We start from the raw sequence: 25,947 nt of genomic DNA, 5'->3' as shown, positions 1-25,947 counted from the left end.
TGGAACAACCCATTCGTAGGTCAGGGAGAGTGTCTCGCCAACCTGAGAGGTATTATGGCCTTGTCATTGAGAATGACAATGAGTTGTCAATCATTGATGATGACAACCCTGTGACCTATAATGAGGCTATGAATAGTGTTGACTCAGAGAAATGGCATAGTGCCATGAAATCCGAAATGGAATCTATGTATACCAACTAAGTATGGACTCAGTTGAGGCGCCTGAAGGTGTTAAGCCTATTGGGTGCAAGTGGGTATACAAAAGAAAGATTGGAGCAGATGGGCAGGTGGAGACCTATAAGGCCAGGCTCGTGGCAAAAGGATTCAAACAAAGGCAAGGGATTGACTTTGATGAAACTTTTTTGCCTGTAGCCCTGTTAAAATCAATTCGGATTTTGCTCGCGATTGCTGCTTACTACGACTATGAGATCTGGCAAATGGACGTGAAAACGGCCTTCCTCAATGGGAAACTTGAAGAGGAAGTGTATATGACACAGCCAGAGGGTTTTCTTTCCAAGGGAAATGAACACCTAGTGCGTAAGCTGCTGCGAACCATATATGGTTTAAAGCAAGCTTCTCGTAGAGGGAACATCCGTTTTGATGAGACAATCAAAGAGTTTGGTTTTATCAAAAACATAGATGAACCATGTGTCTACAAGAAGGTTAGTGGGAGCACGATAACATATCTTGTATTGTATGTGGATGACATACTTCTTATAGGAAATGATATACCAATGCTGCAATCAGTCAAAGTATGGCTATCGAAGAACTTCACCATGAAGGACTTGGGAGAAGCATCCAGCATTCTCGGTATGAAGATCTATAGAGATAGATCTAGAAGAATGATAGGTCTTACCCAGGGTACATACATCCATAAAGTGCTTAAAAGGTTTAGCATGGAAAACTCCAAAAGAGGTCTCATACCGATGAGCCATGGAGTGTCCCTTTCCGAAAAAATGTCTCCAAAGACACCTGAGGAAAGAGAGCATATGAGTAAGATTCCTTATGCTTCAGCAATAGGATCTATCATGTACGCGATGTTGTGTACAAGGCCTGATGTTGCTTATTCAATTAGTGTGACGAGCAGATATCAGTCCAATCCAGGTGAAGACCACTGGAAAGCAGTGAAAAACATCCTTAAGTACTTGCGAAGGACTCAGGACATTTTTCTTGTTTTTGGTGGTGAATCTGAGTTGAAAATAGAGGGCTATACTGACTCTAGTTTTCAATATGAAAGTGATAGAAAATCCATGTCAGGATACGTGTTTACTCTGAATGGTGGTGCGATTAGTTGGAAGATTTCCAAACAGTCTACAATGGCTGACTCCACAGCGGAAGCAGAATATATAGCTACAAGTAAGGCTGCAAAAGAAGCCGTTTGGATGAGGAAATTTATTTCTGAGTTGGAAGTTATTCCTAGCGTTGAAGAGCCTATTGTGTTATATTGTGATAACAATGCAACAATAGCACAAGCTAAGGAACCTAGGTCTCATAAAAATTCTAAACATGTCCTGCGGCGCTTTCATCTGATTAGGGAGATTGTTGAAAGAGGAGATGTCAACGTCGATAGAGTTGAAACACATAACAACATAGCAGACCCTTTAACAAAGCCACTTTCTCAAAGTCACTTTGATCGTCATAAAGACAAGATGGGTATTAGATACCAGAGTGATTGGCTTTAGTACAAGTGGGAGATTGAAAGAGATGTGTCCTAAGTCCAATCATGTATGAGGATTTAGAAATAACTTTTATGTAATCTATTTTGATTTCATTGATATTAATAAAAGAGTTGTTTTTTTTATTACGGGCTCTATCTATTTTAAGTGTTTAAATAAGATATACCACAGTTTAGAGTAAAACTTTTTATGGATTTTGATGAGATCATAATAATGAGACCTAAAAGATGATAACTCTAAACTTAAATAGTCCCTGGTCGTAGGATTACTAACTGGTAATTAATAATCCGCAAAGATCGGTACATACTATGCTTGCTTCATTATGAAGGATGTCTGTTCTCATAGACATTTGTGTGGTGACACTATAGCTAGTATGTAGGTGCTTATTATAGAATAAGTTCACTGAACATGACTCACACAGCTGAATAACTGATGGAGTTCACTCACGTGTCAGCAGTTGTTCACATAGTGATAGTTGTACAAGTATCCTTAGACTTGAGGTCATCATAGTCATCTTGTGTACACTGAACTATGCTTTGGTTTAGTTCTTAGTCTCCAGGGACAATTATAAGGGCTCTACTGGGTATAGGAATTTGTACACGAAGATAGTGTATGATCAATAAAGGATCTACCCCTTCCAGTGAAGGAAGAGAATGTTCAATGTTGATCCACATATGCTAGTTCAGGAATCTCTGGCCAGAGTGAATGAAATTAGAAAGGAGTTTTTATTTACATTAAATAGAACTAAGCATAGTGAATGGGAAAGTAAATGATTAAATAATATAGGCTTGACACAAGTTCCATGCCTTATATTTAATCGTGACATTGCAGGGTAGAAGGAATTGATTGTACGGTAACTACTCACTGAATAGGTTCTTGGTATTCTAAGCAGTGAATTCGTATTGTCCGGATAGTCGCGATATGCTGAGAAGTATCCCTCACGATGTAGAATAAATATGATTAATTTATTAATTAATCGTATTTAATGAATTAGAGAATTTATATAAATAATGATAAAATAGTTTTATTATTATTTATTTCTACTACCGTCTTAATATTGAACCTACAGGGTCACACCATAAAAGCGAATAATTTAATGGTGGAGGAATTAATTAATAATGGCTTGTAATTATTTATTTGTGAAATAAATAATTAATTAGCAAATTTAATAATTGATTAAATGGGATTTAATTAATTATAAATTAATTAAGAAAAGTTCTTAATATTATTAATTAAGAATTTAATTTTGGAAATTAAATAAAGTGAGAGAATTATTTCTAAAGTGTTTAGAAAAAGGATTAATAATTAAAAGGTGTTTTAATTATTAATTAATAGGTTAATAATAATAATATTTTATGGAAAAAATTTCAGCTGAAAATTTTGCCTATAAATATACTATTATAAACCCTTATTTTGCCTAAAAACCTAAAAAATTACAAAACCCTAATTCTCTCCACCTCCTCCTCCTCCATTATATCGATTTCTTGGTGGATACCGGTGGAGTGCTTCACACTTGAGGAGCAGCTGCAAGGGACCTCCGCTCGTGGTTCTTGGATCGCTTTTAAAGGTCAGAAATGATCCCTCGATTTAATTCATGATCTGTATGCGTATTATATGGATTTTATACCATGAAAATTGTTTTACCATGCTTTCGTGATAGATAAAATCCTACAGTTCACTTATAGAGAACTCAGAGATCTCGACAAGTCAAAGACACCTATAGAGATTTCAGTGACCTCGACAAGCCATATTCACTTATAAAGAACTCAGAGACCTCGACAAGTCAAAATACTTATAGAGAACTCAGAGATCTCGATAAGCCATTATACTTCTCGAGATGTCAGTTCTCTATACAGCAAACTGGAGATCTCGATATGAACCTCAAGTACAGAATGCAGATAAGTTAAATATTCAATATTATCAATCAACAAATGATCTAATAGCTTATATTGGAAAGTCTACAAAAGCATTATGAAGAGTACAAGATCAAAGGCCAAGATTAACTGACAAAGGAAACATCTCGATATGAGCCTCAAGTACAGAATGCATACAAGTTAAATATTCAATATTATCAATCAACAAAAGATCTGATAACTTAGATTAAAAATTCTACAAAAGCATCTTGAAGAGTACAAGATCAAAAGCCAAGATTAACTGACAAAGGAAAGTCATAGACCTGCACGATTTGGAAAGATTCACTAAGCCAGAAACGGAAAGCTTTAAAGATAACTTAAAGTAGGGTTTAGTACATCTTATTGCATGTTGTATAAAGTTGTGTTTACTAATCTATAAAGTAAACACTGGTCCTTTGTTTTAGTTATAACAAACATATCTAGATTTTCTTGTAACTCTCTCAAGATGGAAGCTGGGTTCTTTACTTACAAAGAACCCATAAATTTGTAGCAAGACATACTTAATATTAATACAAAATTAAGTGAGTTTTTAAAATACCGTGTTTGTTGTGCATGCTTTATTAATTTTGTTAAACAAAGTATCTCTACAAACTAATCTTCTTTGTTCACCATCCATAAAAGTTTGAAAAAGGATATAAATATCTAAAACACATTCACCCCCCTCTGTGTTGTATTCAATATCTAACAAAATTATGTGGAGATATGTGCTGCTTCATTTTGTGCTATATAAATTAGAATAAAGACTTTGTTTTTAGAGAATGAATTTGATTATCTGTTAGACAATTAATATCGGATTTGTGGAGTTGCGTCTCTATTGTTATGGTTTTGATTTAATAAGTTTGACCACTGATTTGACCTTCGTTATATATTTTGAATTATGGAATAAGAATCTATTTTATTTAAGTTGTGTATTTAGAATTAATAGTCCGGAAGTGCGGGCTGTTACAGTCGCTAAAAAGTAAAATTTCAATTTTCTATTGAAATTCATGAAATAACACTTTTTGTCTTGTTTAGTTACATATATATTTCTAAATAAATAAAGTTTCAATTAAGATAATAATTTTTACCAGTATATAACATGTAAAGTAAGTTTTATATGAAATATATAACTAAATTAAGATATAACATGAATTTAATAAATAATTTAATATATTTTTAAATAATCATCTTTTTAAAATCTACGTATATGAGAATAAATTAACAATGTTAAATAACCATGTTCACACTAATATGGAAAATAAATAAATAAAATTTATAATGTGTGTTTATTCAATTAAAATTAGAAAGTATCTGTAATATAATTTTAATAAATTTTAGTTATTTGACCAAATTGACCGCAAAAAATCAAATGACTCAACAATTATGTAATAAATGGAGTAGTGTTAGATTTACACATAATTCATAAATTTATTTAATTTTTGATTTAGACCAATATATTTAGGCTTATTTTGAACTTAAGATCAAAATATACTCGATTTTAGAAAACACAAATTTTTACCGTTTTTCATAAATGTATCAGAGCTCGATTGAATTGAAGTACATTTTTCGATTAACAGATTTAGAAAGTTTGTTTATTGGATCGATAACAATGTTATATCAATGAAATAAGGTGTTTGTAACAAACTACATTCACATGGATTAATGTGTTCGAGACCTTTTTAATACCAAGTTAATAAAAAATATATGTAAAAATTAAAAGATTGATTTATTATAATTTATCGTGAATTTGACCTAATTTATGAAAAGTACTTAGTATTTTGTCCACATTATCGCATGGTCGGGTAAAGTTATGGGCGTTGTACTCAACCAATTTTTTTCCCATATTCCACTTTGTTAAAACAAAATATATAGTAATATTAAAAGTTAAACTATATGTATGTAATTTTTTAGTATAGGCGAATATTAAAAAGATTGATATTCTAATTTATATTCATACATAATCAAAAGAAATATGTTAATTTTTTTCTTACAATGAAAAACATCTAGCAATTGAGTAATTTGAAATATGAATTGACTTCAACGATTTTATATTGTACTGTAATGAAAAAATATAGATTGTAAATTATTTTATATAATAAAAATTATATATGAATTTTAAAGTTTTTGAATAAAACACAGAATTTCTTGCAATTGTTTAATTTGGTATGAAACTATTCATGTTATTATAAAATTATTTTCATATTTAAAATTAATGTATGAATGGAACTTATATATATACTAAAATATATTATTTGATTCGATTTATTTTATGTTAAAAATGAAAAGTAATTAAATTGATCACATAAATTATTGTATTATTTTTTGATAAAACATTAAAGCATTAGAAATTTATGAACTGATTTTTATGAATTTTTTTATCAAATTTAAAAAAGTTTGGCACATGAAGCCAATATATGTGATTACTAAATTTGTATACGAAAAAAGGTTAAAAACATTTACAAAAAAATGACAATGATTAAAATAATGTTACATTAGTCATTATACTAGAAAACAATACGTAGTTTGACACTGACGCACTGACATATTTTAAAGTATATATCTCATGTATATATAAATAGCAGATATGCATATATTGATAACTAAATATTGCCACAAATAATTTAACAACATTATAGTGGCACTTCAACACGAGAAATTTGTAAATGGGCTGAGACATCTTCTACATTATATCATCACCTTACACTCATATATATATGAACTACACAAATTATAATAAACTAGCACGGGTGCCCGCTTCGCAGGGCTTTAATTTCTAAATAAATTTAGAAAACCATCAACTGATCATATATAAAAGTTCTGATGTTCCAACAACCTAGATTATCTAATAGCGTTTACATAACATAATTAAGTATTACATACCAAACATGTTTTCATAGCAAAACATGTTTACATAGCATATTATGTCAACAATAAGAGAATTCAAGTTACCGATTGTTTGATTTGTAGGAGTGAGAACAACTCTTTTGCTTAAATATCCTAGTTCGTAACAATTTTGCAAGAAGCCATGAAACATAATTGAAATCATATTTTCAATCGAATTTTCTGCCTCCATATCACAAAATTGTGGAGGGATCAAAATCTAATTCTTAATGCACGATATATGAGCAATCTGAGGTGAAAGGACATCACAATTCCCTATATCCAACACCCATTGTGCAAACCATTTTAACTCCTCTACCTCCAAATTAGTATTGCCTTGCCTGAGGCGCATATTCTCGATCAACATATAAATATTGCAAACCAGCCAAAGTCGCGATCGTGTTATGCACGCATCAACAATGTCCGCACGAGAACCATAAGTGATAAAAGGTAGGATTTGTCGAAAATCACCACCAAGAACCACAATAATTCATCCAAATGGAATGTCATACCAAGATGGATCCACAGCCTTCATAATATCCTTTAATGATCAATCTAAACATTCAAAAGCGTACCTATGCTGCATCGGTGCCTCATCCCATATTATAAGATTTGTTTGCTTGATCAGTTGCGCAATATCAGAATCATGTACGATGTTGCAAGTTGAAAACTCATCCAAAATAATTGGAATTTTGAACCGTGAGTGAGTAGTCCGGCCTCCAGGCATTAAAGTTGCCGCTATCCCAGAGGACGCAACAGGCAACACAATCTTACCCTCCAGAAATGCAACCTAGAAATACGAGTCCTCCATAAAAAAGTTTTTCCACAACCTCCACTACCGTAAACAAAGAACAGACCGCCTGATCAACCCTGTATAACACTTATCATGGCATTATACACACTATTATGCTCTTCGGTACATGCATGCAACAATTTATAGTGTTCCCTCTCCATCTCAATTATGTCATAACTTGTTTCCTCTATAATCAAATTATTGGTCCCATTATTCAAATAAGTACCGGGAGGCTGCGAAAGATGAACAAATTTTTTCAAAGATTTCCCAATAGACCTCAGCAACTCATCAATTCCTGCAGAAAAATATAAATTAATTGGTATGCATCCAAAAACATTCACCAAAAATTATAAAAAACATGTAAGAAACTATAATGTTACCTGCCAATGCATAGAACTGCAACTGCATGTCATTAAGAATCAATAAGGAATTTCCAATTCTTTCACAACGCCTCAACAAAATGTCATCAACCATGCTCCTCCAATGCGAATCCCATAAAAGTTTCAAATCAGTAACCCTGCAATTAACTATTATATGCACAAAGAGCTGCCGAATCTGAGGGGGCAATCCACTAGCAGCAGTCTGAGCCAACACCTCATGCCATTCTTTATCATCATCCAACAGACCATACTCCTTGCAGCCATCACATAAAGTATTGCAACAAACACCATTTACAGTCTTAATCGACTCAAACGAAGTAGCACCACAGACTTTGGTAAGAAATAATCTTAAAAACCAAGGTTCTCCCGTACTATAATGAGCATAATAGAGACGGCCTATCTGCAAACCTCGTTTTCTAGGAGTCCATCGTCTCTCACCATCATTCCAAACATAATATCTAGGTATCTCATCATATGTGTACTTACGTGCACCAACATCCACAATATTAAGCAAGAAAAATTCTTCCAACTTGCTTAGCTTGTATTTCTCCCTTGCAGCAATTTTTTACAAAGATTCATTCGCACGAAAAGTACAATTCTTGTCCCCTGGCAAGTGAAATGGAAGGCGCTCAACATAAATACTTCGATAATGGATGTCAAATCCAAATATCCTATACGCTGCCTCAGCACCACATAATTATCGACCATCAAAATATGCATTAATCTCATCTTCACCTTAGTCCTGCTCTTCTCCTCGCAGACACCCTTTCTTCTTATTCACATAAACGGTGGCACGGTCATGCCCTTTAAGACAATATTTAAATAAATATTTAAGGCTTCTTGCATGATAACAAATTTCCACGTTTATATGACACTGATACTTGACCAGTAGATCACAGCTATTAGGCACAACCCACTGGTTATCTAAATCAGTCCCACGAACATGAACAACAACCCCTTGTCTGCGCCGCATGTAGATTGGAAATCCACTTTCATCAAAAGTAGTCTGAGCACTGTACCTAATAAACAAAGATCCATGTTATTCTTTTAAAAAGAGAAAATTTTATTAAGACATGAATCTCTAAATACCCACTTCTTTAGAAAATGACGTATACAGCGAAATTCTTTCATGCAAGGAGATTTCAAGTTTTCCAATCCACACGGGCCATGAATCATAAACTCCTTGACAACCGCATAGACAACCGGATCCAATAATGGGTCAGGAATCTCTGCATAAACATACTTATCCATATTCAACTTTAAATTTTTCTTGGCAGCACTATCAAGCCATATTAACATATGGACATGAGGCAAGCCTCGTTTTTGAAACTCCACAACGTACATAACTGGGGAAAAAACATGAATCAAGCACCACATCACAAAAAGCAGCAAATGTAAAAAAAGCAATGAGATTTGTAATATATTTATATCTCCAAATTACATACCTCCATTACAAATAATAAAGTAAGCCTTACTCTTTATTTCCGTCATTAACTGCTCAAGCTTTAATCTAAGCACCCTGGATACCATGTCCGGACAATTAGGAGTTATACAACCAGGCACAAACTCTATCATCTTCTGAATCTCATCCCACAGTGGATTAGATGTCATTGTGAGAAATATATCAAGATGACCAACATATCAACACACAGCTAAAGCATCCAGAAAATTTTGTTGCATGTATCTTTTTGAACCAACAAATCCTGCAGGAAGGATAATCCCTTTACCTATATTTCATGCGTCCACATCACCTCTACGTACAGAATCACAAATATGGCTGTACAGTTCATTGTGTATAGTGGTCTGATACGTCTGAAACCACCAAAGACGTGTTTGTTCAATGGACGAAAAGACATCCACCAAATACTGCTGAAATAACCAGCCAGCAAGGCGAGGAGTAAGACTTGAAAATAATATTACTATCAGAATCCTTAAATATAAACTACCCTTTAAAGAAAAGCCAGAAACTAACAACCGGTACATACCATCACGCTGCCTAACTTGGAACGAATAGGAGTAGTAATCTTTCAACGATATATAACCACGAACTTTAAAAGAACTATCAACACTTTTCTGAAACTTGATTTTCGTGTGGTAACCATCCTTACCCCAAGGAAATAAAATTGGATATGGAAGAGCCATCAACTTTGGATGCACATATGAGACACGAACCAAACCCTTTATCTTATCATCGACCACAATATCACGTTCACCACACGTCTCATCTGTGTCACCAACCATTATCCCAGCCACCTCATCAGTACTTGAAAAATGAGTTTCCTGCCAACTCTCAGTCCTGATCACCTTCAGAGTAATATCCAAATCAACAAATTCATCATTCTCATAGCGATCACGCTGCTTCCTAAACACTTCAACCAATTCATTAGTTTCATCCAACAATGTAATGAGACCTTGAATAACACCCTTATCAACAACGTCCCTATCCTCACCAGTTACCCAATGAAGACAATTTTTAACCTCATTCACTGTGTCATACATGTAAAGCTGACAAAATTTAGGAGTCCCATCGTCATCCGGTATCAAAATCCAAACACATGATAATTTTCTCCGTTTAACCGGTAAACATAAGGTGCTCTACCATTATTTATAGACCACCACTAGACGTAAAAGCAAACATCACATTATATAGGCGTATCAACCTGTGAAAGGCAGGCCCTCGAGTCTTATTATTATACAAATCCATCATATAAGCAGGAGTGGGAGGAACTACAGGTAAACTAACAACACCTTTCATCCAACAAAGCGAAAAAACTGGAGGGCCTTTAGTGATAGCTTTATTAACCCTTTCCTCCTTCCACATCTGAGCACCGCAATATATATATAATGCAGAAGGAGCCCCAAGTGAGGCATACTCCTCAGGAATAGCATACATTCCACCGGTTGTCTGGCGCACAGGAATAGGAAATCTGCCAGGCATCAGAGGACTTTCCATCCAAAGGAGCAGAAAAATCTAAAGTCCTACTGACCCTTTCCCGCCAATTATGGATTAACTACATTTCAGAACAAAGGCTAATAAGTCAGAACACACAAATATTATGAAATCATAAACCCACTGCACGGTGAATATGAAATATCATATATAACAAATACCTCCTCCCGCGCCTTCACTTGATCCAAGACAGGAATAACTGCCTTTACCAGACAGAGGCGACAAAGAAGTGTCATCGCAACAATGAACACCAATACTATCACTCGCCACTCTCTTGTCCAATACATGTATAGTAATAAGAGGATCAGATGCTACATAATTTATAAGAATGAATCAAATTAAACATTGCTAGGCCACAGTACAGGCCCACACACCCAAACAAAATCCTTACATTCATTAAAATCATTACTCCCCTTGCCCTGATGAAGACCATCCTCTCTAAATATTGTTTGATCAGAATAACCAATATTCCCTTCAACCTCCTGCTCTAAAACCTGCCGCGTATTAAAGGACCTTCTATCCAATGGGCACAAAAATCCAAAGTTCTACGAACCCTCCAATGCCAATTTGTATGAACTACATTAACAACACAAGCTAATAATTCGGAAGACATAACAACAAATTCAAGAAACCACAAAGCCATTGCAGAATGAACACAAAATATTATATTTAACATGTACTTCCTCTCGCGCCTTCACCTAATCCGGGATAGGAAGACATGCCTCCACCCAACAAAGGCGATAAAGATGTGTCGCCAGAACTATGAGAATCAATACCATCACTGGCCACCCCCTTGTCCAATGCAGGAGAGGCAATAAGAGGATCACATGCTACATAATACAATAAATGCAACACACAAATATAAGTTTTCAGTCAAAAGAAACAAAGGATAAATATAAATTCCACGACATCTAAGAAATCACAGCACTGTCCCAGGATGAAGATGGAAAAAATTAAATGTAATATGTACCTCCTCCTGAGCCTTCAAAACCATGAGCATCAACAGCACAACTCGTCACATCTCCATTCAACGCAGGCGCGGTAATAAGAGGCACACTGCCTACACAATATAACAAACACAATACACAAATTTAAGTATTCCATCAAACCAAATATAAATTTGAAACCAAACAAAATATGTAAAGGAGTGTGGTCGCAAGCATGAGAAAAAAATCCAAAGTTCTACGAACACCTCGATGCCAATTTATATTGACCACATTTTACAGCACAAGCTAATAAGTCGAAAGATATAACAACAAATTTATGAAACCACAAATCCACTACAGAATGAATATGAAATATTATATATAACATGCACCTCCCACACAATACAACCAACATAATAGACGAATATAAGTTTCCCACTAAACAAAATATAAGTCCCCGAGCAAACAAAATATATAAGCACCATGTAACAATCATAAAATTACTAGATAACCAATTACAAACACAAAAACATAACTCACTTGTAATAGACATCCTAGATGAACGATAACAAAAGCCATCATCGCCTGGCTCAAACAAGTCCCCCTGCTCACCACCATTTCTCAACCTAGATAGCTTCCTCAATTTCTGACCCCTCTTACCACCAAGAATCATATCCTCGGAGCAGAACAAATGCTCAAGCCTGCCACCATCCATGACACCCCTACCAGAAAACTAAAGAGATCAAAAGGCAAAAGAACAAATAAACAAAAGCTCGCTAAGCTGTCCTTGAAACAAAAACAAAGAACACGAAGGAACATTTGCCAACCAACCTAACTTCCTCAATAAGCTCCAATTAACAAAGAACCCATAAAGTAAACAACAAATACGTGTCGTAATTGTGGTGGTTAAGCAAGCCGAATGCATCTAATTATGACACAATAACCTAGATTAACTTATCTGGATGGGAGTGGCAGAAGGCGTAATTCCGAGCAAACACGGGGGAAGAGCTGAAAAAAGGCTAAAAATTGTTCACAAACAGTAGTAACTGTTGTAAACACTGTTAAAAATAGGGAACATAAACTATAATATAAATAGATAACAACATATTTGATATAGAGATCACGTCACATACAATCAAAATATTTGTTATTATCAGAATAATAAAGCCTGAAAAAAGAAGAAGAAGAAGAAGAATTGTAAAATAATAAATCATCACTTTTGAGTATAAATATTCATTGAACACAAATTATTTACAATGCTATTTTTTTATATTTTAATTAAATTATTAGGACTATACTTTATTTATTAATAGTAAAAAAATTAAAATTTTAAAATTCTATACGTAGAATTTTGATATATTTCTGGAAAATAGCCCATACCTCGCATGAGCTATTATGTTAGTATTAATTTTAAGGTTAGATCTAAATATGATGTCGTTTGTTATAATACTAAAATCATAATAAATTTGATCTGTACAAAAGATGTCAATTTTTTTTGGTTGCACATTATTGATTAATAAAAAGTAGAACAAAACTTTGTACAAATGGGTATCTCCACGTGTCAATTTTAACTCCACGTATGTTGCATATGTCTTGAAAAGTACACATACAAGGATTAAGTAAATTAGTTTCAATATTTTTGTCCCTTCTGCAAGATAAGTTATTAATGGTGATTATTATTTAAAATTTAATAAATCATGTATTTGAAAGTATCTAGGAAAATAAAAAACTTCTCAATTTGGAAGCTATGGAAGTATTTGCTAATGTATTTTATCGCATGCAAAAAAAATCGCAAATGGATACAAATAAATATGTAGTAACTTCAAAATTTACCACTGTAAAAATAAATAACAAAACATTTTGCATAAAGTCTTATTATTTGTTTTGGAAAAAATCATTATACTTTTATTTGTTACCGGAACGACGACAAGACATAGTAGTGTGAATCAAGATGCTAGTGTTGGGTTTTGCTGAGCAGGCCTAACTCCATATTAATATGATATTTTCCGCTCTGGGCTGAGCCCATACGGATTTGTTTTTGGGTCACTCCAAAAAGGCCTCATACTAATAGAGTTATCTGACTGCTTATATTCTAACAATATGCCCCTTCCACAAACGATGTGGGACAACTCCTAAAAATCTCCCCCTTCATATATCGGGGCCTCCTCCTAAACATATTCTGGAAGCCCCGTTTGAGATTGTTCTGGACCGTTCCAACCTGAAGCTATGATGCCACTTGTTGGGATTTACTAAGCAGGCGTAACTCCACATTAGTATGATATTGTCCGCTCTGGGCCGAGCCCACACAGATTTATTTTTGGGTCACTCCTAAAAAGCCTCATACTAATGGAGTTTACTGGCTGCTTATATACTAGCATTCTGCCCCTCCCACAAATGATGTGGGACAACTCCTAACAATCTCCCCCTTCACATATTGGGGCCTCCTCCTAGGCCACCACAAAGATATTCTCCTTCAGCTGCACCTATATCCTTTATCTCAAACTCCTCATACATCTGTCTCTTTAACTTGTTGATTTCCCACATGTTTGATCATGCTATCAACATGTCATCAATATACAACAATAATATGATATAAGATGAATCAAACTGTTTAAAGTAACAATAATGATCCATAACACTCCTCGTGTACCCATTCTTCATCATAAAGCTGTCAAACTTTAAGTACCATTGTCTTGGTGCTTGCTTTAAACCATACAAGCTTTTTATAAGCTTGCAAACAAGGTTTTCTTTTCTAGCTACCTGAAACTCCTCTGGCTAAACCATGTAGATGTCTTCCTCAAGATCACCATATAAGACGCGGTATTAACATCTAGTTGCTCTAGATGTAACTCCTCTACATCTACAATACTTAGCACAATTCTAACTGTAGTCATCTTAACAATGGGAGAAAATATATCGGTATAGACAATACCCTTTTTCTATTGTTAACCCTTTACTACTAACCTTGCCTTGTATCTCTTGATGCCATCAGGTTCTTCTTTGATCCTGAACACCCACATATTCTGTAAATCCTTTTTTCATGCTGGTAACTCTATTAAAGAATAAGTCTCATTCTTCTCAAGAGAACTCATCTTCTCATCCATGGATGATTTCTACCGAACTGAATCATCCACTTGTATTTCCTCTGAATAACACTGAGGCTCCCCGTCCTCGGTCAATAACATAAAATAAGCTGAAGGAGAATATCTTTGTGGTGGCCTAGGAGGAGGCCCCGATGTGTGAAGGGGGAGATTGTTAGGAGTTGTCCCACATCGTTTGTGTGATACAAAAACAAATCCATGTGGGCTCGGCCCAGAGCGGACAATATCATACTAATGTGGAGCATCAATTGAAGAAAGCTGGAATTGGCACAAGAGACTCTCTCATTTAAATTTCAACAACATAAATGAGCTAGTAAAGAGAGATCTTGTGAGAGGACTGCCAAAATCAGTATTTGCTCCTGATGGCCTTTGTGATTCATGTCAATAGGAAAAACAAAGAAAATCTTCATTCAAGAGCAAAACTGAATCCTCAATTCTTGAGCCTTATCACTTACTGCATGTTGATCTATTTGGCCCAGTCAATGTCATGTCTATTGCAAAGAAAAAATATGTTATGGTTATAGTGGATGAATTCACAAGATACACTTGGGTGTATTTCTTGCACAAGAAGAATGAAACTGCATATACTCTAACTGATCATGTCAGACAACTGGATAAGTGTTGGGTTCCGAAGGCATAAAACGCAGCGGATAAACGTAAATAAAACAAAAATTTCGAAACCCAAAAACAGGATCCATGTATAATTATGGGCAGATTATGGAGATAACAAATCATACCTTTCAAGAGCTTAACTTTCACGAACTCAACGGAGATCCTAGCTATCACGCTTTGTGTCTACCTCTCGGAGAAACACCTCTATGGTATCCACATGAGCACCTTCAAGAACGTCTCACAAACTTGACTACGGAATGGATGTACTAGCCTCCTTCTTGACGATTTGAATTGCCTCTGCCTCTCTTTGTTGCTAGGGTTTTCTCAAAAACGTACAAAACTCTTTAACCTATCATTATGAATTTATAATGGCTGATTAAAAAGGCCCATAACAGCAAAGCCCAACCCTAGTAGGTATTGGATTAAATAATAAAAACGAATTTCTATTATTTAATTAATAACTAAGTCATACTTAATTATTATGGGCAAAAACATTCCTTTTAATTCAAATTTATATTATCTCAATTAAGTCTTACTTAATTATAATAAAATTCGAATAATCATCAATTAAGTTAAATCCATAATTTAAATCAACTATTCCATTAAGTGCTCTATTTGTGCGACCCTATAGGCTATTATTTAATTGGCAATAATTTTATTCTCTAATAAAATTATAAACAATGAGTGGTATCTAGTAATACATCATTGTTACCCAATTAAACAATAATTAAATCGTGATTAGATAAAACCTTTCGTGATTAATGTTTTTCATGTAATATAATCCCTTTAACCATACATATTATAGATTAAACTCGAGGCATGTATTTAGTCATCCTCTTCAATATTTAATCCGGGTTTACTTGATCCATGAGTAGATTATCAAGACAAATTATTATTTGAGCATGGCCATGCTTTTATAATCTCACTCAATCAAGAGGCCAATAATATCTCTCCTAATTATAGGAGGGTTAAATCCTTTATCTATCATTCATATTTCTCATACGACTCATGATATACCCGATGTCCACTTTTATCATCACCCGATCAAAAGTAACTTTTAATGTAGTCAAAGTATATTAATCCTCGTATAGAAATATAATGATTTCAAGTCAAAGGATCGTTACACCATTATCACTGTGAGTCTTTCTTATGACTTTATTAAACATGAAGAATCTCACTGTGGGTCTGTCCAGTACCATGTACTCTCACATGTACCTATGTATTGACATTAGTATCCCCATACTTATAACCAATGAGATGTGGTTATCTTGTCAAACAACATACTAGTATATCTATGTATTATTATTGTCCTATATAATAATACTCGACTAGGGACCTTTAAGAATATGATATATTATATAATCTCAAGTTCAAGTCATGTACTTAAACTATACAATTTGTATCATGATTCTAAGGACATTTATTATGCTAACAAAATATCACAGTAATTAAGGTCATAATAAATACATTTATTGAATGATCAACTGACATAAAGATTTAAAAGAATAATGTATTGTCTCTAGGGTACCTACACTAACAATAAGTTGGTCAAAGATTCTGTTAAAATAATAAGAAGTGATAATGGCACTGGGTTCAAGAATTCAATCATGGAAGAGTTCTGCAAAGAGCATGGAATAAAGCAGGAATTTTCTGCACCTGGAACTCCATAGCAGAATTGAGTTGTAAAAAGAAAGAACATGACTCTAATTGAAGCAGCACGAACTATGCACGAACTATGTTGTACAGACTGCTTGTTTTACACAGAATGCTACACTCATAAACAAGCATGGAAAAACACCATATGAGATGGTGAAGAAAAAGAAGCCAAATCTGAAATAATTTCATGTATTTGGATGCAAGTGTTTTGTTCTTAAGACTCATCCCGAACAACTGTCAAAATTTGATCTAAAAGCTGATTAAGGAATTTTTGTTGGATATCCACTTTCCACAAAAGCCTTCAGAGTCTACAATTTAAGAACAAGGATTGTCATGGAATCTATCAATGTATCTTTTGATGATAAAAAAATTACTGGACTTGAAGATTTCAATGATCATGATCAGCTGAGATTTGAAAATGAAGATGTAAATTCTGATTCTGTAAATTCTGATGACCTAAATCCTGATCCTGTAAGTTTTGACGGGTTAAATTCTGATGTTATTGAAACTGTGGTAACTAATCCAAGGGAAAATGCACCTGTTTAGGGAGAGCAAGCTAAAGATCCTACCACATCTCAAGACTTTCAAGAAGCATCAGAACCTGTTACTGGTTCTTCAAGTTCTGATTCATCAAGTTCTGATGAGCCAAATTCTGATAATTCTGGAAACTCTGATTCTTCAATTCCTGAAGGATCCAACTCAAATTATGAAATCTCAGAGAGCATAACTTCAGGAGTAGCATCATAAAATGCTGATAGAGACAGCATGGATCATGGGGGAGGATCCAGTTCTAGAGATCAACTTCCATCTGCAAGGAAGTGGACTAAAGCACATATACCTGACTTAATAATTGGAGATCCTAAAGCAGGTGTCATAAATAGAACAGCAACATCAAATGAATGTGTTTATCATTCCTTTCTATCTCAGACTGAACCAAAGAAAGTGGAAGAAGCTCTTCAAGATGCTGATTGGGGGCAAGCAATGCAGGAAGAGTTAAATGAATTTGAAAGAAATAAAGTCTGGACCCTAGTGCCAAGACCAAAGAACATATCCATTGTTGGCAAAATTAGGTGTTTTAGAAACAAAACTGACAGTGATGGCATAATTACAAGAAATAAAGCAAGGCTGGTTTCTAAAGGTTACTCTCAACAGGAGGGTATTGACTATGATGAAACATTTGCTCCAGTTGTTAGATTAGAATCCATAAGAATCTTTTTGGCTTATGATGCTCACAAGAAGTTTAAAGTCTTTCAAATGGATGTGAAAAGTGTTTATCTCAATGGAGAATTGGAAGAAGAGGTATATGTTGAAAAACCTCCAGGCTTTGTAGATCCAAAATTTCCAAATCATGTCTACAGGCTTGACAAAGCAATCTATGGCCTTAAGCAAGCTTCAAGAGCATGATATGAGACTTTAGCTCAATTTCTTCTGGAAAGTGGATTTACTAGAGGCACAATTGATAAAACTTTGTTCTACCTCAACCATGGAAAGGACCTACTTTTGGTACAGATATATGTTGATGATATCATCTTTGGTTCTACAAATGCCAAACTCTATGAAAGGTTTGCAAAGCTAATACAGTCAAGATATCAAATGAGTATGATGGGAGAACTTAGCTATTTTATGGGACTTCAAGTCAAGCAAAATGAAGAAGGTACTTTCATAAATCAATCCAAGTACACCGGAAATTTACTCAAGAAATTTGGAATGCAAGACTGTTCAACTGCATCCACTTTCATGGCCACTGCAACCAAGTTAGATAAAGATACTGGAGCATCAGTAGATATTACTAACTACAGAGGTATGATTGGCTCTTTACTCTATATAACTGCAAGTAGACCTGATATCATGTATGCTACCTGTCTTTGTGCAAGATTTCAGGCTGATCCAAGAGAACCTCATCTAATAGCTGTGAAAAGAATTTTCAAGTACCTCAAGGGTACAGCTGATCTAGGATTGTGGTATCCTAGAGAATCAGATTTTAAGCTAATAGGTTACTCAGATGCAGATTTTGCAGGATGCAAAATAGACAGGAAGAGCACTAGTGGAAGCTGCCAATTTCTTGGAGGCAGATTGGTTTCTTGGTTTAAGAAGAAATAGAAATCAATTTCCACATCAACTAAAGAAGCAGAATATATTGTTGCAGGAAGCTGTTGTGCACAGATTCTTTGGATGAAGAATCAGTTACTGGACTATGGGTTAGAATTTTCTAAAATACCCATTTACTGTGATAATCAAAGTGCTAATGCTATGACAAGTAATCCAGTTCAATACTCAATGACAAAGCACATCAGCATTAGGTACCATTTCATAAGGGAACATGTGACGGAAGGTACAGTGGAATTGCATTTTATCCCAACAGATCAACAACTAGCAGATATCTTCACAAAACCACTATGTGAAGCTACTTTTACAAGACTAGTAAATGAACTTGGAATGGTTTCAGGTTCTTTCTCAAAATCTGTTTAGTTTTTGTTCTCATGCATCAAACTTTATGATCAGTGTTTACAGATTTTCTTATCTCTATGTAATCTGTGCTTAAATTGTGATATATTAAATACTGATTGTTATCTAATGTGATTATATATACTATGATAGTGTTTTGAATGTTCTGTGACTATTCAATCCGATGAGGATTATTTGTTAGATGCTGACTTAGTAGTCTTTAAAAAACTGTGTATCCCATATTTGAATTAGTTATTTATGTGGAAATCCATAACACAGGCAAACTCTGATTTTGATTTTAGTCAAATTCACTTTGTGTATCTTATTACGAAGTCACAAACTAGATTATTGCTTCTCATCTGTCAAATTCTGATGTCAGTAAATCTTAAGGATGAACTACATGATTGATAAGCCTCACTTATCTGAAGAAAATAAAAGAAAAGAAAATTTGAAGTCAGGTACTCCTTTGATATCTAGAGTAAATATGTGAAAGGGAAGACCCAAGTGCATTGCCGGTATTTAGTTCTATGCATTAAAAAAGCAAATAAATTTTTCTTGGTGACTTTTCACATTCTCTGATTACTGGAGAAATACTCTGATAATAGCATAAATTCTGATAGCAATTGTGACTCATTTACACTGAGAAGCCACTGTAAAAAGAATGTCAAAAGATGCATAAAATGAGCACAAACAGTTGAGGTGGACTCTTGCATAAATTTAATCTATAGTAGACTTCAAAATTAAAGACAGATTTTAAGCATTTTTCTTAGTTATGCCTTATTTCTAAGAAATCTGAAGTTTATCAGACTTTAATCTTTATCTGATCATTTGCAAATGCACACACTCTCACTCCATATGAATGATGAAAATTACTGTGGTGATTAAGTTATTTTTGACAAACAGTTAAGTATTATTTGTATAAATTCTGAGGACAATTTCTGATGAAAGTTCTAATGATTAAACTCTGAAGAAACCTGTCAGTTTTGGGTGAAGAATCACAGATACAGTCATTCACTTTTTGAGTACAGAAGCCATGTTCTGATGATCGTTAAATTCTGATAATAGTCAAGTTCTGATGCAAATCCTGATGGAAACTCTGATGCTTACATGGCATTATTTAATTGCTTGACTTATTTTTAGTATTTACTGTAACAATTATATTTTGTCAGAATATAATTAAGTGAGATAAAAACAATGATAATCATTTGGTTTATAGGTTGCGTATTTGTTTTGGTAACAACAAGTGAGCAATAATTACTACACGTTTACCGTGCCCACTCATTAATTTTTTGACTGTTTCCATGCTGCCAGGTGTAAAAAGTCTGTTCTGTTTCACAAAAATGACCGTTGTCACATGGAGTGTATAAATAAGAGAGTTAAAAGATTTTACAATCTTTTACCTACTATTTTTATTTTCTAATCTCTCTTATTCTCTTTCTCACTCTCTAATATTCTCTAAAGCTTTTTCATACATGCATTTTATCAAACACCTTTCGTACACACAACTTTCACTTAATTTCTTACAGAAATGACACCCAAAGACATCATCTTTAATGGAGCCAAGTTCGTCCCTAATAACTACATGGCTATTCTCAGCAAGGACGATGCTCTATCAGATCTTCATTTCATCCAAGACTTTCTTTCTCGTAGTGAGATTGAGTATGCTCTGACCCAGCCACAATTACTCTCAGGAACTCAAATACTGGAGTTTTGGAGGACTGGTGTTTATGATGATGGTGGTGAGGCCGGGTCCCCAAGTATCATTTTCACAACAGGGGAATAAGAGCATCTGGTAACATTATCAACAGTTCGACAGGCTTTGCACTTACCAGAAAATTGCACTTTCAATGCTCAGATTGAGGAGCCACTTCGGCAAAGTATGATGGCCAATCTTGGCTATGAGAAAGGTCTGTCCAAGCTAGGACAGCTGAAGAGGCCATACATCAGAAAGGAGTGGAGCTACTTCTTTGACTGCATTACCAGAGCTTTTGCCAACAAATGCTCCAACTTTGATGCCATTCCCATTCTTAGTCAGCAAATAGGGTATGCACTTCTAAATCAAACTCACTTTGATTATGCTACTGCTATTCTTGGTTTTATTGGGGATAGGATGAATGAGGACCCAAATACTAGGTACTTTGCTAGATTTTGTCAATTAATTTACAGTTTTTGTTGTCCTGATAAGCCTGAAAACTATAGTGAGACAATTCAACCCTTTAAACTTGCTAAAAGGGCCTTCACAGACTTATTATCTACTGATAATAAGAAGACTATACTAAGACCCCTCCAAATTCCTCAATCAGTAAAACAGTTCTTAGTAAATTCTGATCCTCTCACATATAGTACCATATATCCTGAAGTTGCACCCTCTCAACCTCCATCAGCACCTACAACCAATACTCAACCAGCTCAATCCTTTCAACCACAACCACAACCTACCATCAGAACTTATTTCCAACATGCACAATCTTCTCAACCCCAACCATCTGCTACAACATCTATACCCAAACCTTCAAGAGCAAAATCTGTTCCTAAATCTCCACCAAGGAGAGAAGGATGATTCTTAGGGATGAATCAGATGAAGAGGAGCAAGTCCAGGTTCATGCATCAGAACCTGTGACTGTAGAAGCTGAAAATGTTATTTTTCAGAAGGAGGTAGTAGCTGAAAAGGTAACTCCTCAGAAGAAAACGAAAATCGAGGGTTCTGGTATTTTAAAGAGGAAAAGAACTTCAAGTTCTGATGTTGCTCAAGCAACTCCTCCACCATCCAGAAGATCAAAGAAAATGAGAGCAGGAAGGCATATGGCACAACCTTAATCTGAGGATGATCAAGAAGCTGAGGAAGGGGATCAGGAATCTCTGATCTCATCACAACCTATGGTAATTGAAGCCCTTCCAGTACCTAGAAACACTGTTAAAGACACAGTGATCACACCTCATATCTCTCCTATCAAAGAAAATGTTCCAGTTGAAGATTCAGGATTAAAAGTCCTGAAATTGACCTTCATAGGCCGATAATTCCATCTGTACTTTTTCTGGAAGCACAACAAGGACAAGTGACAACTCCACCTATTTCTCCACTAAATGCTGAAGTTCTAACTACTCTAATTCTGGATGTGGAAACAGATGAAGTTGTACCAGAATCTCCTACAGCCACACACACTCTTGTGTTGTCAGAAGATGATGAGTTTTTAGCAAGTTCTGGAGAGTCAGCTCCAGTTAACACTCCAGCTCAAATTCTTGGAAAGGAGGCACTTCTTAAAAAGGTTGTTGAACAAGAAGCTCCTGTTCCATGGGAAGAAACTCATAGAGGAGTTAAATGGACCAAGAAGTGGAATGAATCTGATTTCATTCCAAGCTCAAAAGTTCTGTCTGATCATATTGCAAAAGCTGATAAGTTAATGAAAAATTCTGAGTTTAAAGCTCAACTTAAAGTCACAGCTCTCAGTACTAAAAGCCTTCAAGGTCAACACTCTATTACTCATGCCAAGGTTGATAAACTACAGGAAAATGCTGGTAAGCTGGACCTGATGCTCAAGCTAGACAAGAACAGGTTTATCAGACCTATTCATGAGAAAGTAGAGCCTATTGAGAAAGTTCAAGAAAAGCAACAGGCCCAACTAACTGAGGTCCTGCAGAATCAAGCCTCTCAACAAGCTCAACTGAATAAAATCCAATCTTCAGTAGAACTTCTTCTATCTCTAGTCCTACCAGATGATGCCAAAAAGGGGGAGAAGGTAGTGAAGTCTAAATGCTCAACTAGTCAAGTACTGAAGAAGAAGGATGATAAAGAAGATGACCAGGGAAACCCTAGCAAGGGCAAGGGTCAAGGTCAAGGGCAAAGCAGCAAAGTTTCTTCAAGAAAACTAATTTCTGATTCTAGAAAATCTTCTACACAGAGGAAGACAAGTTCTGAAGCTGTGAATGCTCAAGTTCTGAAAGCAAGTTCCGATGATCAAAGTCTGATATCAAGTTCTGATATTCTCATTAAAGGAGGAAGTCAAGACTCTCAGAAGTTTTTTCAAACTCTGAAGCTTAAGGGAAGGGAGACTACAGTCTATTATAAAGATCCCAAGATTCAGACACTGGATGAAGAAATTGCTAGAAGATTATTTCTCAAGCATAATCCAGGAATGGATTTAGAGACTTTAAAGGAGGAAGAAGCTAGATTTGCAGCTGAGAAGACAAATCTTAAGTCTAAAGCTTCTGATGCAAAGAAACCTCCAAGACCTAAGGTAAAAGGCATTGTGATCAAGGAAAGGTCTGAAGCTTCAAAGCTCAAGACAAGATCACAAGTTGAAATTGATCCCAAGGCAAAAAGGAAAGGAAAGATTGATGAACCAACAAAGACATAGGAGATGAAGATTCCTCAAATCTTGATGAAACCTCTATGCAAAATGGTTCAAGTTTTTGATGATATAGCAGCAGAAGATGAAACTGTTGAAACTCTGAAAAGAAGGAAGATATCAGAAGAATCTAAGACAAACTCTGACATAGCTCAAGTTGTTTAGAGTGAAGAACAACAAGCTACAGAAGAAACAACAAATTCTGATCAAGTCATCAAAATATCAACCTCTGACAAAGCTCAAGTTGATTTGAACAAAATGACAGTTACTGATAAGAGAAAACTCCTATTGAAAAATGTTAATCCATCAGATCCTAAGAAAAGCCAGCTGTTATCTGATTTCATGACTGTTAGATTGAAAGCCAGAGAAGCAAGAGACAGAGCTGGATTAGGTTCTGAAGAAGCCAAGATCAAGACATGAGTTGAAGTACTTACAAGAGATCCATTTTTATTAACTGAGAAACCACTTGAAGAAGTTACACATAAATACCTTGACAAGGTTATATCTGTTCAAGTGGTATTGGATGCTCATGATAAAAGTAATGTCAAAGAAAAGCTGATTCTGTTTCTTGAAGATGGAAGAACATACCGAATGTTAGAATCAGATGTGTTGAACAAATCTCTGAAAGAACTTCAATTCTTTCATTATCTTTTGGAGATTAAGTCTAAGATTACTAGGAGATGGTCAAATTTCATAATGAAGACCATAAGGGATAAAGCCAGAATCTCTGGATCAAGGATTACAGAATTCATTCCAAATATAGTTGAAGATGATGGAAGTGAAATTCCAATGAAGAAAGATTCTGCTAAAATTGAAGTTATTTTGAAAGAGAAATGTATGTGCTATAATGAAGACTCATCTCATCCAAGAGTAATCAAACTTGGTGATGGATTAGAAAGAAATCACATCTCAGCACTTAGGACTGCAATCTATCAGATTGGAAGTCAAGATGAAAAAATGAAGCAAGTCAAAGCTACATTAGCTCAAATCATGAGGAATGCAGAAGAGAAGCTGATATCAAACTTTGCCAAGAATCACTTTGGATTCAGATTGACTCAGTAAAATTGGTAAAAGCTACAAGGACTGTAAGTTGTCTAAATAAACTCTCATTGCATTTGTACTTAAATGTTTTTGACATCATCAAATCTATTAACCTGTATATTTTTCATAATTTACAAGTTGGGGGAGATTGTTAGATATATTTGTGATGTCATATCTAATCTGTTGTGTTTAGTTTCAGAACTTAATATCAGGACTTACTGGAAATCAGAACTTACTGAAGTCAGAACTTATAGCAGAACTTAAGGCCGTTAGGATTTATATTAGGACTTAAGTGCGGGTACTTCAGATAAAAAATGCAGCTGATTTACAGGAAATGATCATGACTAAAATAATAGAAGATATGCATGAAGAGTTGGACAACTAGAAGACTTGTAGAAGATAATATCTAATTGATATATTTTAGGAGACAGAATTATATTCCATATCAATTAGAAGATATCTTGTAATTGTGTACTATATAAACACAGCTTAGGGTTTACACTATAAGTGTTATCATTCACGAGGAAGATTATACATTGTAACCTAGCAGCTCTTAGTGATATTGTTCATCACTGAGAGAGTAGTTTAACCTACTTTGTAATAGAGCTTATTATATTGAATAAACTTGAATATTGTTACATACTTGTGTTCTAAATCGATTTGATTGTATAAACACTATATTCAACCCCCTTCTATAGTGTTGTGTGACCTAACAAACAAGAGCACATCTGAATTTCACTGTGACTGAAAAGGAGCTTCTTGCTGTTGTGTTTGCCTTTAACAAGTTCCGCTCTTATCTTGTGGGCATAAAAGTGGTTGTCTTCACTGACCATTTAGCCATAAAGTACTTAATCACCAAGAAGGATGCAAAGCCACGCTTAATTAGGTGGGACCTTCTGCTTCAAGAGTTTGATATTGAGATACAAGACAGAATAGGTGTTAAAAATCAAGTAGCTGATCACTTATCAAAAATGGAGTACAACGATGAATCTCGCACTATGGTTCCTATCAAAGAAACATTCTCAGATGAACAGATGTTTCAGGTACAAATCTCTAATGTTACTCCATGGTTTTCTGATATTGCAAATTACTTAGCTACTGGATTAGTGCCTCCTGATTTATCAAGTCAACAAAGGAAGAAATTCTTGCATGATGTAAAATCTTATTTTTGGGATGAGCCTTATTTATTCAAGCAAAGTGCAGAGCAAATTATTAGAAGATGTGTTGCTGAATTTGAGACACAATATATT

General features: G+C 34.8%; 1 protein-coding gene across 1 annotated transcript; it reads right to left on the bottom strand.

Annotated features, from left to right (window-relative positions):
• Positions 1-6,667: 6,667 nt before the first annotated feature.
• On the bottom strand, positions 6,668-9,231 carry LOC141685381 (uncharacterized). Its single transcript, XM_074490485.1, has 7 exons — positions 9,066-9,231; positions 8,783-8,966; positions 8,502-8,639; positions 7,621-8,171; positions 7,327-7,535; positions 7,023-7,237; positions 6,668-6,788 (listed from the first exon to the last, which is right to left on the bottom strand). Exons 1-7 carry the CDS (start codon positions 9,229-9,231, stop codon positions 6,668-6,670), a joined length of 1,584 nt encoding a protein of 527 aa, XP_074346586.1.
• Between the last annotated feature and the right edge of the window lie 16,716 nt (positions 9,232-25,947).

The sequence above is a fragment of the Apium graveolens genome, chromosome 9 (genome assembly GCF_009905375.1).
Source record: "Apium graveolens cultivar Ventura chromosome 9, ASM990537v1, whole genome shotgun sequence".
NCBI lineage: Eukaryota > Viridiplantae > Streptophyta > Magnoliopsida > Apiales > Apiaceae > Apium > Apium graveolens.
Note: the sequence above shows the minus strand (reverse complement) of the source record. Positions and strands in the feature narration are given on the sequence as shown.